Source organism: Castor canadensis, chromosome 7 (assembly GCF_047511655.1).
Source record: "Castor canadensis chromosome 7, mCasCan1.hap1v2, whole genome shotgun sequence".
Taxonomy (NCBI): domain Eukaryota; kingdom Metazoa; phylum Chordata; class Mammalia; order Rodentia; family Castoridae; genus Castor; species Castor canadensis.
The window spans coordinates 40,478,483-40,492,348 of record NC_133392.1 but is presented as its reverse complement, the minus strand read 5'-3'; the positions used below and the strand labels follow the sequence as shown (position 1 = coordinate 40,492,348).

General features: G+C 37.2%; 2 protein-coding genes across 7 annotated transcripts in view; one reads left to right on the top strand and one right to left on the bottom strand.

Moving 5' to 3' along the window:
* Positions 1-7,320, bottom strand: part of Lipt2-as1 (LIPT2 antisense RNA 1) — a 34,271-nt gene extending 26,951 nt beyond the window's left edge. The window contains exons 1-3 of one of the 4 annotated variants that reach the window (XM_074078799.1): positions 6,828-7,003; positions 6,615-6,714; positions 1,896-2,033 (exon numbers count right to left, since the gene is read on the bottom strand). The gene's annotated coding sequence lies outside the window, so the exon portion shown is untranslated. Of the gene's footprint in view, positions 1-1,895; positions 2,034-6,614; positions 7,004-7,142 lie in introns of those variants that run through there. The other 3 variants (XR_012449695.1, XM_074078800.1, XM_020153846.2) reach the window with 3 other exon arrangements.
* The window catches only part of Kif20b (kinesin family member 20B), a 53,544-nt gene continuing 46,908 nt past the window's right edge, over positions 7,231-13,866 (top strand). For 2 of the 3 annotated variants that reach the window (XM_074078791.1, XM_020153843.2), the window contains exons 1-6: positions 7,231-7,541; positions 9,034-9,181; positions 11,973-12,059; positions 12,152-12,268; positions 12,828-12,966; positions 13,610-13,794. In XM_074078791.1, the coding sequence (XP_073934892.1) occupies positions 7,231-7,541; positions 9,034-9,181; positions 11,973-12,059; positions 12,152-12,268; positions 12,828-12,966; positions 13,610-13,794 (987 nt within the window). Of the gene's footprint in view, positions 7,546-9,033; positions 9,182-11,972; positions 12,060-12,151; positions 12,269-12,827; positions 12,967-13,609; positions 13,795-13,866 lie in introns of all 3 variants that reach the window. The other variant, XM_074078792.1, reaches the window with a different exon arrangement.

Here is a 13,866-nt window from a genome sequence, read left to right as displayed (position 1 = left end):
CAGCCACTACATTCCCTTAAGTCAAAGCCTAACCCCACAGCAAGGATCTAACTCTCTTCAATTCGGCGAAGGCTGAGAGAGGTGAGGAAAACCGCAAAACAACAGTTTGAAGGTAGCAGAGATTGGTTTGTGAAGTTTAAGAAAACTAGCCATCTTTATGACCTAAAAGTGCAAGGTGAAACAGCAAGTGCTGACGAAGAATCTCCAGAAAGTTATCCAGAAAATCCAGCTAAGATTGTTGATGAAGGTGGCTATACAAACAACAGATTCTCAATGTAGACAAAACAGCTTTATATTGGGAGAAGATGCCATTTAGGACTTTTATAGCTAGAGAGAGAAAACTCAGTACCTGACTTCAATGCTTTAAAGGACAAGCTGACTTTCTTGTTAGGAACTAATGGAGCTGGTGACCTTAAGTTGAAGACATTAGACTGCCATTCTAAAAATCTTAAGTGTCCTTAAAAATTATAATGAATCTACTCTTCCTGGGCTGTACGAATGTAAAAGCAAAGCCTGGATGATAACACATGTGTTTACTACATGGTTTACCTATTATTTTAAGCCCATGGTTGAGACTCACTATTAGGAAAAAAGATGCCTTTCTAAGAGGAAGGAAGGGTTTAAAAAAAAAAAGAAAAAATGATTCCTTTCTAGATATTATTGTTCGCTGACAATGAACCTAATTACCTATGAATTTTGATGAAAATGAATGTAATTAATGTTGTTTTCATGTCTGCTAACACAACATCCATTTTGTGGCCCATGGATCAGGGCTTAACTTCATCTTTCAAGTCTTACTATTTAAGAAATATATTACCAACCTTAACAAGAGTTTGAGGCAGTTAATTCCAACCTTAATGGATGACTTTGAGGGGGTCAAGACTTTAATAGAAGAAGTAACTGCAGATGTGATAGAAATAGCAAGAGAGCTAGAATTACAAATGGAACCTGAAGATGTGATTGAAATACAATCTCATGAAAAAAGTTTAAAGGAGAAGTTTCTTCTTATGGATGAGCAAAAATTTTTTTGAGACAGGATATTGCTGTGTTGCTCAGGCAGGCCTCAAACGATCTTCCTGCCTCAGTTTCCCAAATGCTAGGATTACAGGTATGTGACAAAAAAGTGGCTTCTTGAGATAGAATCTACTCTTGGCAAAGATGCTATGAACATTGTTGAAATGACAACAAAGGAATTAGGATATGACATAACTTTAGTTTACAAAACAATGGTAGGTTTTGAGAGAATTGACTCTAGTTTTTGTAGAACTTTTTACTACAGGTAAAATGCTATCAACCAGAACTCTGTGCTACAGAAAAATCTTTCTTGAAAGGAAATGCTAATCAATATGGCAAACTTTGTTGTTACCTTATTTTAAGAAATTGCTACAGCCACTCAATTCAGCAACTACCAACCCGATTAAACAGCAGCCATCAAATCAAGGCAAAACTCTCTATCAGCAAAAAGATTATATCTCATTGAAGACTCAGATAATTGTTAGCATTCTTCAGTAGTAAAGTATTTTTAAGTAAAGTGTGTACATTTAAAAATATACAGTGCTAATATTGCATACTTAATAGACTACAGTATAGTATAAACATAACTTTTATATACACTTGGAAACCAAAAAAATTTGTGATTCCTTTTATTGTTGTGGTTTGCAACTGAATCCTCAGTATCTCTGAGGTAAGTCTGCATTACACTAGAGGCTATCAACAACTCAGGAAATCAGCTTGATTAAACTTACCAAGTTTTTCATTTTTACACTAATGCTCAAGTGCATAAATATAATCTTTTGAAATGAGGAGTACATCATAAGCACTTTCTAGTTACCTTGTCTTTGTGTCTCTAAGGCAAATCTAGTGGTTTTGCTAATAGAAAATGTAGGAAAGAATACCTCTGAAATTTGTCCTCTGTTCTGCATCTCCCAGGTCCACACTATCATCATCTTTTGCCGGGATAGAAGCAAAAGACTCCTAATTGGTTCATCTGCATCCTCTTTGGCTACCTTTATTCTCCTCTCCAGGAGGTGAACCTTTTAAAACGAGAGAAGCAGATTGAGTTGTAGTGTGCTCATCCTAAACACAGTCCAGTATCATTTCATAAAATCCAACTTTGCTGAGTAAGGTTTACAGGGTCTATCCTTGTCCCATCCCTCCAAATTCACATCTTGCCACTCTTCGTCAATCTCTACTGCAGCCACATTAGCCTTCATTTATTGATCAACAAGTATTTATTTGCTAGTTATGTATTTACACAGTCATCAAGAATATATCAGTGGCCAAGAGAAACACACAGAATGTATACTTAAGTGGAATGGAAAACAATAACAACAAATATTATTGCTAGTATAAAAAATAGAATTAAACCTGCAAATAAAACAGAGGAACCACTTGAATAAAATGCCAAACAAAATCCTCTTTAAGGAGGGAATATTTTAGGTGACATCAAAAGAAAGAAATGAGCCATTTAATGAATGGAGAAGAGAGAATTCAGGTACAGAGAACTATATAGAGGTTCATACACACTGGAAAGAACTTTGCTACATAAAGTAAAGAAAAGAAGGGAACAAGATTCACTAGTCACTTATCATGCAGGGCTTGGCAGACTGGTAAAGATTAAGCTTTTATTCTATTCCTCCCCACCCCTCTCCTCTTCTGATTTTAGATCTCAGTTATTTTAAATGGATGAAAGAATACTGCAACACACACCACTATATTTCTCACCTAGATTCACCATTATTAATATTTTGCCATATTTGATTTTTCTTTTTAGCAAACCTTTTGAAGGTAATTGCAGCAAAATAAATCAATAAGTACATTCTAAAAGCAAATGCATTCTTCTACAGAATCACAGCTTCATTGTCATATACAATTTTAAATAGATTCAATACTATTTAATATGTAGTCCATACTTAAGTTTCCCCAATTGTCCATGAAATGTGCTTTGCATACATAAAAAAAACTGTGAACCAGTAGATTCACAAATTTCATTTAGTTTTTTTCTCCACATTTTTGTTTTGTTTTTTGCTAGGAGACAGACAATCTTGAAAAGCTATACTTATTGACTTATAGAATGTTCTACATTTTTTTCCTGGTTATTTAGACTCATGACAAATATTTCTGGCACAAATACCCTCAGTTGTTTAAGGCATGCCTAGTAATGTCTCCTTTTTAAAATTATCTTTCTCTATACAATTAAGAAATAATCTGTAGGGTGATTCTTTGAGATAGTGTATTCTTTCTACAACCTTTCAGCCAATACCTAATATTATTATTATTTCTTTTATATACTGTGTAGAAAGAAACAAACTAAAACTGTTTCTTTTACAATGTGCTCACAACACAGAAATGATCTGTGGGGTTTCTCCTTACCAGCAAGCAAGCAAGCAATTCTGCACCACACACCAGCTGGTTGTCCTTTACTTTAATTCTGACACTACCTATCTGGAGTTAGCATCAGATCCCCAGGATGAGGGGTTGGCCCCAGAAGACTGCCCGACTTCAGACCCAGTTGCAAGTGTAGGCCTTCAGAACATCTGGCTGATCAGCTGCAATTAAGGTTCTTATAGTTCCCTTCTCAGGTTTGATTACAGAACTCATGGAAACACTATACTTACATTTATCAGTGTATTATAAAGGATACAAATAATCAGCCAGATGAAGATACATGAGATGAGGTCTGGAACAGTCTCAAGCTCAAAAGCTTCTGTGTTACCCTTCCAGCGTGTGGATGAGTTCTTGGTAACCTTCCTGCAAGCTTCCCCATGTTTGGCTGTCTAGAAGGTCTCTGAACCCTGCTATTTTAGATTTTTATGGAGACCTCACACTGTACAAGTATGAATGAAGCATGGAGAACCATATAGAAATGATTGTGCAAGAAGGGTTAAAATATAATGGTAATAGACATATTGGGGAAATCCAGCAAGACCTGTCCAGATTATTTTTGGTGTCTCTGAAACATTCCTTCCTCCTGGGTATTTCGCCTTCTGAAATAGGGGTCTTATAATTATTAGACAAGGTAGACCAGAGAATTTCTTTATGACCACCACCAAGACAGAAATGTGGGGGAAAACTAGAGATTCTATCACCCATTTTACCTATTTTGGGAAAGAGAAATTCTAGTTTCTATGGCCTACCTTGGGGAGGGAGTTATGAGTCAGGAACCTTGGATGAAAAATTTTTAAAAAGTACATATACATATTTGTATGTAGAGGTATCATACACATAAATATTCTATGATAAAGTATAATTTATAGATTACACAGTAAAACATTAACAATAACTAGTAATAAAATAGAACAATTATAACTATACTGTAATAAAAGTTATGTGAATGTGGTCTCTCAATACTTATTTTACATGCCTGTAATCCTAGCTATTAAAGAGCCAGAGATTAGGAAGATCATGGTTCGAAGCAAACTGGGGAAAGTAGTCTGCGAGACCCTATCTTGAAAAAACCCATCACAAAAGAGGGCTGGTGGAGTGGCTGAAGGTATAGTCTCTGAGTTCAAGCCCCAGTACAGCAAAAAAAAAAAAAAAAAAACCAAAAAAATCCCCCCAAAAACCAACAACAAAAACCAACTTATTGTACTATACTCACCCATCTTGAGACAACATGAGATTATACAATGCCTATGTGATGAGATGAAATGAATGACATAGGCATTGTGCTGTGTGTGGCATTAGGTTATTATTGATAAATTCTGAGCACAGCTGACTCTGGGTAACAAACTTTGGAAAGTGAAACTGTGGATAAGGGGGACTTTTATAGTCATTTGTAGCTTTCTTCTTTTTCTTTGTCACTTATCAGTGTAAGATTTATTTCTAAAATGTCATTGAAATCAAGGGAATTATATAATCATTTGCTTTTTGAGATTAGTTTGGTAGCTCTGTGATGAATAGCGTAGAGAAGTGCAGGACTGAAAAAAGGAGTCCAGTGAGAGACCACCACAAGGGCTTGGGCAATGAAAAGGTTAAAGCGTATTTATTTCACTTAAAATTCTGAAGCTGCAGATGTTTATGAACTGGTAAGAGTGAGTGGAAGGAGGATTCAGAGAGCAATCGTCTTTAATAACTGGGTAGATGTATGGCTGTATCATTTACTGAGATGGAGAAGATTAGAGAAGAGAGAATTTCAGTTTTTTTAGTGAAAAATCCAGAGAACCAAACTGAACATGTTAAGATAGAGATACCTGTTACACATTCAATTGGAGATACTAAGTGGGTACCAGAATATTTCCCTCTAGTTTGAGTGAGGAGAGGAGGGGTAAGGAATTAAATAATGCAGTATAAAGATGCTATTTCAATCCATAAGAGTTATAGGGTTGCCAAGAGGGAACTTGCAGGAGACAAAGCATAGTAGGAGAAAAAGGAAGACTAACGTATGACAAGAGAGTTTAGGAGTACAAAAGAAGAGTGGTGACCCAGCAGCCAGATGAAGAGTGTTTCAAGGCTGAAACATTTAACTGTGTGGATGAAACATTCACCTGTCCAATACTGCTGGAAACCGTAATGAAATGAAAGAAAACTCATTGGATTTTTGGTTACTCCTTTCTCCTGTGCCCAGTATAATGTCCCCTCTGCCTGACATGTTCATGTCTCTTTCTTACCTAGTTAACTACTAATGACCCTTGAAGATACAGACCAAACACTTGCTGAAGTTCTCCTATGACACTCCTATACCTCTGAGAACATTTCCTTCAAGCCACTTAGTAAAGTTGTAATTTCTCAATTATTTGTATGCTAACTTGATTGTTTTCCCCCATTAGAATTTAAGTCTCTCCAGGTTAGTGTCTTTATGCTCATGCTTCTCCACCACAACTAGTAAAAGCAATAAGACATTGTGAGTTACGATAAAGAGCATGAATTCAGGGATAGACTTTTGTGTAGGAGCAATGGAGACTGTGACATACAACCCACTAAAGACTTAAATTCTGAGTGGTGTGTTACTTGCTTGTAATGTGAGAGAGAGAGAGAGAGAGAAGAGAGGAGAGGAGAGTAGAGGGGAGAGAAAGAGAGGAGGGGAGCGAGAGAGAGAGAGAGAGAGAGAGAGAGAGAGAGAGAGAGAGATTCATGCAGGCAGGAAGATCTTGAATTGGAGGCCAACTGAGCTACAACAGCAAGACCCCATCCTAAAAACAAACAAGAAGACTTAGTCAAGTCAAAAACAAAACAAGTTCCAGCCTGGAACGAAAAAGTTCTATTTTATCTTCTCTCCTTTCTTCTCTTTTACATCTACATTTCATTGTTCACCTTTCCTCCTGGCCCCACATCCTCTTCTCTATTCCACACTTGTTCACCTCAAATTTTATTTTGTGTGGAAAGAAGACAAACTGAATGAGACAGTGGAAAGTTAGTGAGGGAAAGGGTAAGTGAAAGGAGATGTAAATACAGCATAAGGAAAGGAAGACAACAGTAAGCTCATCAAACTAGATGTTCCCAAAATGCTTCTAATCAAGTAAATTACTCGAAAAAAAGACCACATGAAAGAGAGAGGGTTCTGAAATCCTAGAGTTGAATTTAAACCCTTGCTCTATTTGCTTTTGGGTCCATTACTTAACACTGTGAACTCAGATTTCTCAGAAGTTATAAAATGGGATGACAACGATACCTACCTCAAAGGGTTGTTCTCAGGATCAGTGAGATAATCCACTTTACAACCTTGGCATCTCAAGGCACAAGGTAAACGCCCAACTTATGTTAGCAGTTATTTTTCTTTAAAATGAAGTACAGTGAGGAGAGACAGCCTGAGTTGTAAATACTTGTCATATGTAATAGTAAATAAAGAGGATTACTTTTAAAGAACAAGAGGATGCACTGGCACTTACATTTTGGGCACCGCAAAGACCTTGCCTATGTTAAAACGGACACAGCACAACGCCTTGCAGCAGTAGCTGCTTTATAGGATTAGAAAGGCGAAAAGAAAAAAGAAAATTCTCATAAAAATGTTATGTGTTTCGTCCACGAGTGCCGCTGTCGACGACTGGCAGGATCACGCAGGGATGGAGGTGATCCCGGATCCTGGGATGAGGAAGTCTTTTCCGGCCCCGCGGATACAAGACCCGGAGGTGACTAGCCCTACGCAATTCCTCCGCACGTCCCTGGGAGGGTCGCGGAACTAAGTGCGTTAACAGCGGCCTCACCTCGGGGCCTTCGACCGGTCTTTGGATGTCTCAAGGACGGAACCAGAGACTTGCTTCCAGCCAATAGAGGGTGACACCTATCCTAGCCATGAGGAACCCTGAGGCAAGATACACATTCCGACCCCGGGCCGCCCACGAGCCCGCCGCTGTTTATTGGACGCTCCGCGCTGTAAGTCCCGCCCCCAGAGTTGAGAGCTTCTTCCGGGAGTCGCTGGCAATGCGAGGCAGGGACGGTCCCCTAGCGCTCCGGAAGCCCCGCCCACTCCCAGCGTTCAGTGCGATACCTTGGCCGCCATTGTTTGAATTTGAAAACGAAAACGCTTTGGCGCTGCTTGACTGTCCTCCACCGGGCGATATTGCGGGTGAGGAGGTGACCCTTGTAAAGGTGCGGAGTAAGAGGTAGGTGAGTACGTGTATAGCACGCCTGAAGCTGGGAACGGTTGTGGAAGTGTCAACATTTTCTGAGGGCCCTAAAGCAGGAACTGGGTTGCAAAGCAGTGAAGATTGAGCCGAACTACTCTGGTTAGGGTTTAGACCGCCGATTAGCTGGGTGTCACAAGGCAGTTTATTGAATTTCTCTGGGCCTCAATTCCCTCATCTGTTAAAGGAGACGATAATAATGCCTACTTCTTATGGTCTTTGTGAAGGCTAAATGAGAATGTCTAAAGTTGTTAGAAACATTGCTTCCACATAGTAGACCCTTTGCAGTCATGGACATTTTTAATATTGTGGTTGCTTCTGTTGAGAAATAGGCCACTTTTGCCAAACCTAGTTTTCTGAATCCCGGAGGTGAGCGGTTTGATCCATATGTTTTCTTTCCGGGAATGTCACATCGGGCGGGCTCTAAATGGCTAAAAATATGCTTATTTGGGCTATATTTAAAGCAAATGGTGGGTGGGGGGCAGGCAGCGAGGCTCAAGGGCTTGAGCGCCTGCCTAGGAGGTCAAGGCCCTGAGTTCAAATCTCGATACAAAAAACAAAACAAAATAAGACAAATGGATGTGCACACATTTGAGTAGTGCCTCACCTCGCTAATGAATTAAGGCTTTGAGCTTGTCCCTGACTGTTGTGAAGAACTAAACAAATGTGGGCTCCCATTACTACTTTCTCCAGCCTGGAAACTTAGTTTGGGAATCGCTGTTGTGCCTGTTTTATAGTCTCATCAAAGAACAGAGACCTCCCTCTCTCCCTAAGGTATTGTGCATTTAGTAGATTCTTGGTACATTTTGAAATGTTGTGGTTATCCTTTAAGTTTAGTGATACAATGTTTAATTCAGTTATAATAGTTGAGTGATGGCATTATTCAGCTTAATTTAAGACCTGTGATGGAGGCTTGCATTATGGGCCACACCTATAATCCCAGCTACTCAGGAGTTGAAGATGGGAGGGATGCCCAGGTAGGAGGATCTCGTTTAGAGGCCAGCTCCAGGCAAAAAAACAGGAAACTATCTGAAAAACAAACTGAAAACAAAAGGACTGGGCACATAGCTCAAGTGATAGAGTAGTACTGAGTTCAATCTTTGGTACTTCCCCCTCTCCCAAGACCTGTGATGTGTCAGGCACTGATTTATTTATATATTTATTTTGTGGATGCTGGGGATGGAACCCAGAGCCTCAGAAATGCTAGGCAAGAGCTGTACAACCCACCCCTCCCCCCCCAAGTCCAGGTATTCTTTTAAATGTGCTCACATATTTTTTTTTTCACTTTTACCTACACTTGGAAGAATTAAATTGAAAGTAATTTTCCAGATAAATGATACAGTCTTGTTTTCTTTCTCTGAAGCCTTGTTTGGGAGAAAGTAGTACATTGTAACTGTAGACGTTTTAAGTTGTGAGGGGCTTGCTTACTGATTTACTAAAGTGTCTAAAGATGTTGCTGCTATTCTTACAGAATGGAATCTAATCTGAGTCAAGATGGGGTGCCTAGACCATCTTATGTTTTTAGCGCTGACCCGGTTGAGAGGCCTTCAGGAATAAATTTTGATGGCATTAAGCTTGATCTCTCTCATGAATTTTCCTTAGTAGCATCAAACACTGAGGTAAGTACAGGATGTGAAATGTATTATATTGATTGTCATGATATGGGGAAATATGTGTGTATGTCACTAGACAGAGCCCTGAACTTTTTAGCTTTAACGCAACCTTGTGTCTCAGTAACTTTTCCATGGAGCCCTAAGTTGAAAGAAATATCTAACAGTTATTTCCCAAGTAGTACTTTAAAGTGTTCATGCCCTCACCTGGTAGCCATTTGAAAAAAAAAAATTATCTGAAAAAATATCTTTAAAATTTCATTCTTTAACCATTATACTTACTACTAAAATAGTCATGTGACTCACTTTTTTATGATTTCAGCTTTATCACTTTACCATGGTGGTTTGGAACTGAACTTGCAGTATCTCCAAGATAGGCCTTTTCTGCTAGTAGGTCTTTCTTATAGTAGGAAACTTTCAATTACTGTAGCATTAAAATAAGCATTTAGTGCTGAAGGTGTGATGCAAGGAGTAGAGTGGCCTTCTTCAACTGCCCCTTCCCTCCCCCCACCCCCCCAAAAAAGTTTTGAAGCCTTGCCAGGAGTGCTGGCTCTTCAAATTTCTTTTTCAGAGTTGTTTGGCTCTCATATGTACTTTACATTTCTATGTAAATTTTAAAATTAATTTGTTACTTTCATAAAATCTCATTTGGGAAAAAAATAACTTGATTGGAATTGATTGAATCTGTAAATCAGTTTTAGAAGAATCCATCATAACAATATTGAGTCTACAAAACAGTGACCAAGGTATATCTTCATTTTGTTTGGTCTCCCTCAATTTCTCTCAGCAGTGTTTTTTGTAGGTTTTTATCAACGGGTTTTTCACATCTTTATTTTTTTCTGATTTATTCCTAAGTATTTCAGAATTTTTGATACTCTTGTGAGAGCTATTCCTTTTAAAAATCAATTTCTTACTATTCCTGGTATAGGTTGATAAACAATTGATCTTAGATATTGACTTGTAGCATGCTACTTTATTAATCTTATTTAGTAGCTTTAGTAACTGTCAGATCTTATAGGTGATGCTCATGTTTATGAGTAGAGAACCTTTTTTTCCTCAATTTGAGTTTATTTTCCTTCTTTTTCATGTTTGTTTTTTTATTGATCCCTTGGTTATCAAGGTATCAGTTCTAGTAGTGTTGAATAAAAGTGAAGCAGAAATCCTTTGTCTTGCTGCTACCCGTGTTAGAGTCAGTCTTTCCCAAGCCAGGTGTAGTGGTACATCCCTGTAATCCCAGTATTGGAAAAAACTGAGGCAACAGGATCACCAGTTTGATGACAGTCTGTGCTATACAGCAAGACCTTGTCTCCAAAAAACCAAGCAGGAAAACATATTTAGTCTTTCACAATTAAATACTTTATCTGTAGGTTTTTTGTAAATGCCCTTTATTGAGTAGAAAAAGTTTCCTTCTATTACATTTTGCTGAGAATTTTTTTAAGTAGATGTTAAATTTTGTCAAATGCTTTGTTTACATCTATATACATAAAAGCTCATTTTTTTGTGTGTGCTCAATTACCCTGATTTCTTTTTTGTTTTACACTGATTGTTTTTTAAATGTTAAAATGATCTTACTTATATACCTAGGATAAACCATTGTTGGTCATGATGTATTACTGTATATATTGCCTGGTATTTTGTTAGGGAAATTTTGTACCTATCTTAATGTGGAATATTTTATAATTTTTTCGTAAGATTTCCTTGTCATATTGTGGTATCAAGTTACCTCAAACTCAGAATTAGTTGAAGTGGTTTTTTGTTTTTGTTTTTGTTTTGATAAAGGGTCTTACTATGTGGCCCAGTCCTTGAATTTGAAATTAAGCACTAAGATTCAGGCCTTTGCTACCATGTCCAGGCCTGTATTTCCTTAAAGAGTTTTTGTATAATTATTTCCTTAAAATGTTTGAGAGAGTTTATCAGCAAATTACCAGGGCCTGAAGATTTTGTCATAGGATTATTTTGTTTGATAATGGATTGTGGTTTTGTTTTGTTTTGGTGCTGGGGATCAAATCCAGGGCTTTGTGCATGCTAGAAAAGTGCTCTACCACTGAGCCACATCCCCAGGCCTGGATTGAATTTGTTTAATAGAATATTGTTACTCAGATTTTCTATTCTTGTGTCTATTTTGATAAGCTTTGTTTTCCCATAATTGTTCCTTTTTATTCTTTTATTTTTTTAATTTATAACATTTCATTTAAAGTATCTTACAAAATGAGGTAAGCTCATTTCTTCCTTAAGAAAAACAAAGAGAATGTTATATAGTAAAAAAAATTTTGAATGCATGGTGAACGCCAGCATTTGGATTAATAGAATGTTCTGATTATAATTATAGAGTTATGGTTTCCAGTGCAAAGAACCCTGTTAATTGTATTAGATATGTGGATTAAACTTCTATGGAAAAAAGGGTTTTTGCAGACTTCACATAAGTATAAGAGGTAGAGGGATGGAGTCTTTTGTGGTATACTTTATTTTTTTTTTTTAAAAGCCGTTTTTTCTGGTAAGTCTTTCTTTAAACATTTAAAATGGCTAAAAACAATAGTAGCGTGGTGTGGGGTTGTAGGCCTGTAATCCCAGCACTGGGGAGACCAAACTAGAAGGATTTCAAGTACAAGGCCAGCCTGATCAACATAGTGAAGACCCTGTCTCAAAAAAGTCACAAGGAACAGAAACAAAACAGAATAGTGACTGTTTGGAAATTGTTTATAATCTCAGATTACTATATAATCAGCCATGTGAAAAAAATATCTATGGAAAGTTGTATTCTCTACTTCAAAAATATAGTTATTTTGTTATCCTTTTTTAGGAGAACAGTTTGACATCTAAAGATTATCTCCAAGTTTGTCTTCGAATAAGACCATTCACACAATCAGAAAAAGAACATGAGTCTGAGGTTTGTGTTGAATTTAATTGGATTTTAAGATTGTGCTTTCACTAAACAGGCAAAATACTATTGTTCTCATTTATTATGGGTATGTGTTCTAGGGATGCGTGCATGTTCTGGATTCACAGACTGTTCTGCTGAAAGATCCTCAAAGCATCCTTGGGCGGTTAAGTGAGAAAAGCTCTGGGCAGATGGCACAGAAATTTAGTTTTTCCAAGGTAACCACTCTGTGAAACTGCATTTTTAGGGGAATATGCTGGGGAATGAACACAGGGCCTTGCATGCATGCAAAGCACATGCTCTACCACTGAGCTGCCCTACCCCAGTTTTCTTAGCCCTCTGCCCTTTTTTTAAAGTGAGTGAAACTTGGCTTAGGTTAAATTGTTATATAATCACGTATAACAAACTGTATATTTTGTGCTTATAGAAATTAGATCTTGATACTAGTATTTTTGTTTTGAGAGTAGGACTCATTTCAGGTCTGAAAATACACAATTGGAAGTGAGTAAATCACTGCAATGTTCTTTTTTTATGTAAAGAGATACTCTTCATAAAACTCAGATGAAAACTAGATTGGGCGAGATTTCTATCTTAAAAACTTGTTGGTAGTAGTTAACTATGTGTTTAATGTACTTTTGGTAGTGGGGATATAGCATCTACTTTGAGAATAAATTTTATAAAACCAATGTTGAAAATCTTTGAAACATGAGAGAGGGTGAAACTCCTTGTGAATATTAACTTGAACTAAAAATACTTGTCTTGAAAATGCTTCTTCAGGTTTTTGGACCAGCAACTTCGCAGAAAGAATTCTTTCAGGGTTGTATTGTGCAGCCAGTAAAAGACCTCTTGAAAGGACAGAGTCGGCTGATTTTTACTTACGGGCTAACCAATTCAGGCAAAACATATACATTTCAAGGTATATATTATTTTGTCTAGAAAGGAAGAAGAAGCAATAATATTTAGTTGGTGTTTTCTGTTATTTCATGTAATTATGTTTTCATGACCTTGTACATGTTTTCTGTTTTTAGTAGTGTCAGTGTATTGAATGTGCATTTCTGATGGCTGTGTGTATATAGAGAATGAACTCAGGTTCTCTCTGGCTTGCTAGGCAAGCCCTCTACCACTTGAGCCATGCTCTCAGTCATTAAAAGCTGATGGCTTTTAATTCAGCTTTATTTGATTTATATTACTTACATGATAGAGAAGAACATGATGGTAAAAATTCAGGAAGGAATTGATGTGATATAGAGAATTAAGCACGGATGAACAGTGAGGGTATTTTTTATTTTACTGTAATATTTTGTGATTATGGGTCATTGGACATCTTAATATTATGGTCTGATCTGAATGTAAAATTTCAGGGCTTGCATCAGAATGAAAATGAAATGTTGCTAATTTAGCGAAGACCAAAGTGATAGAAAACTGAATAATCCCTCTCTCTCTCTCTCCTTTTGCTTCATTGTTACTCGAGTTTATTAGTATAATAGGAGCCTTATTAGCCAGGAAAGTTCTGTCTTCCTACTAGTCTGAGCAATTATAACACAAAAATTCTCTTACAGGCACAGAAGAAAATATTGGCATTTTGCCTAGAACTTTGAATGTATTATTTGATGGTCTTCAGGAAAGATTATATACCAAGATGAACCTAAAACCACATAGATCCAGAGAGTACTTAAGGTTGTCACCAGATCAAGAAAAAGAAGAAGGTGCAAGCAAAGGTGCATTACTTCGACAAATTAAAGAGGTATGGAAGCATTTTAGTACGTAAAATAGGTAAACATGTTATAGCCTCTTATTAAAACTCGTTAGATTATTT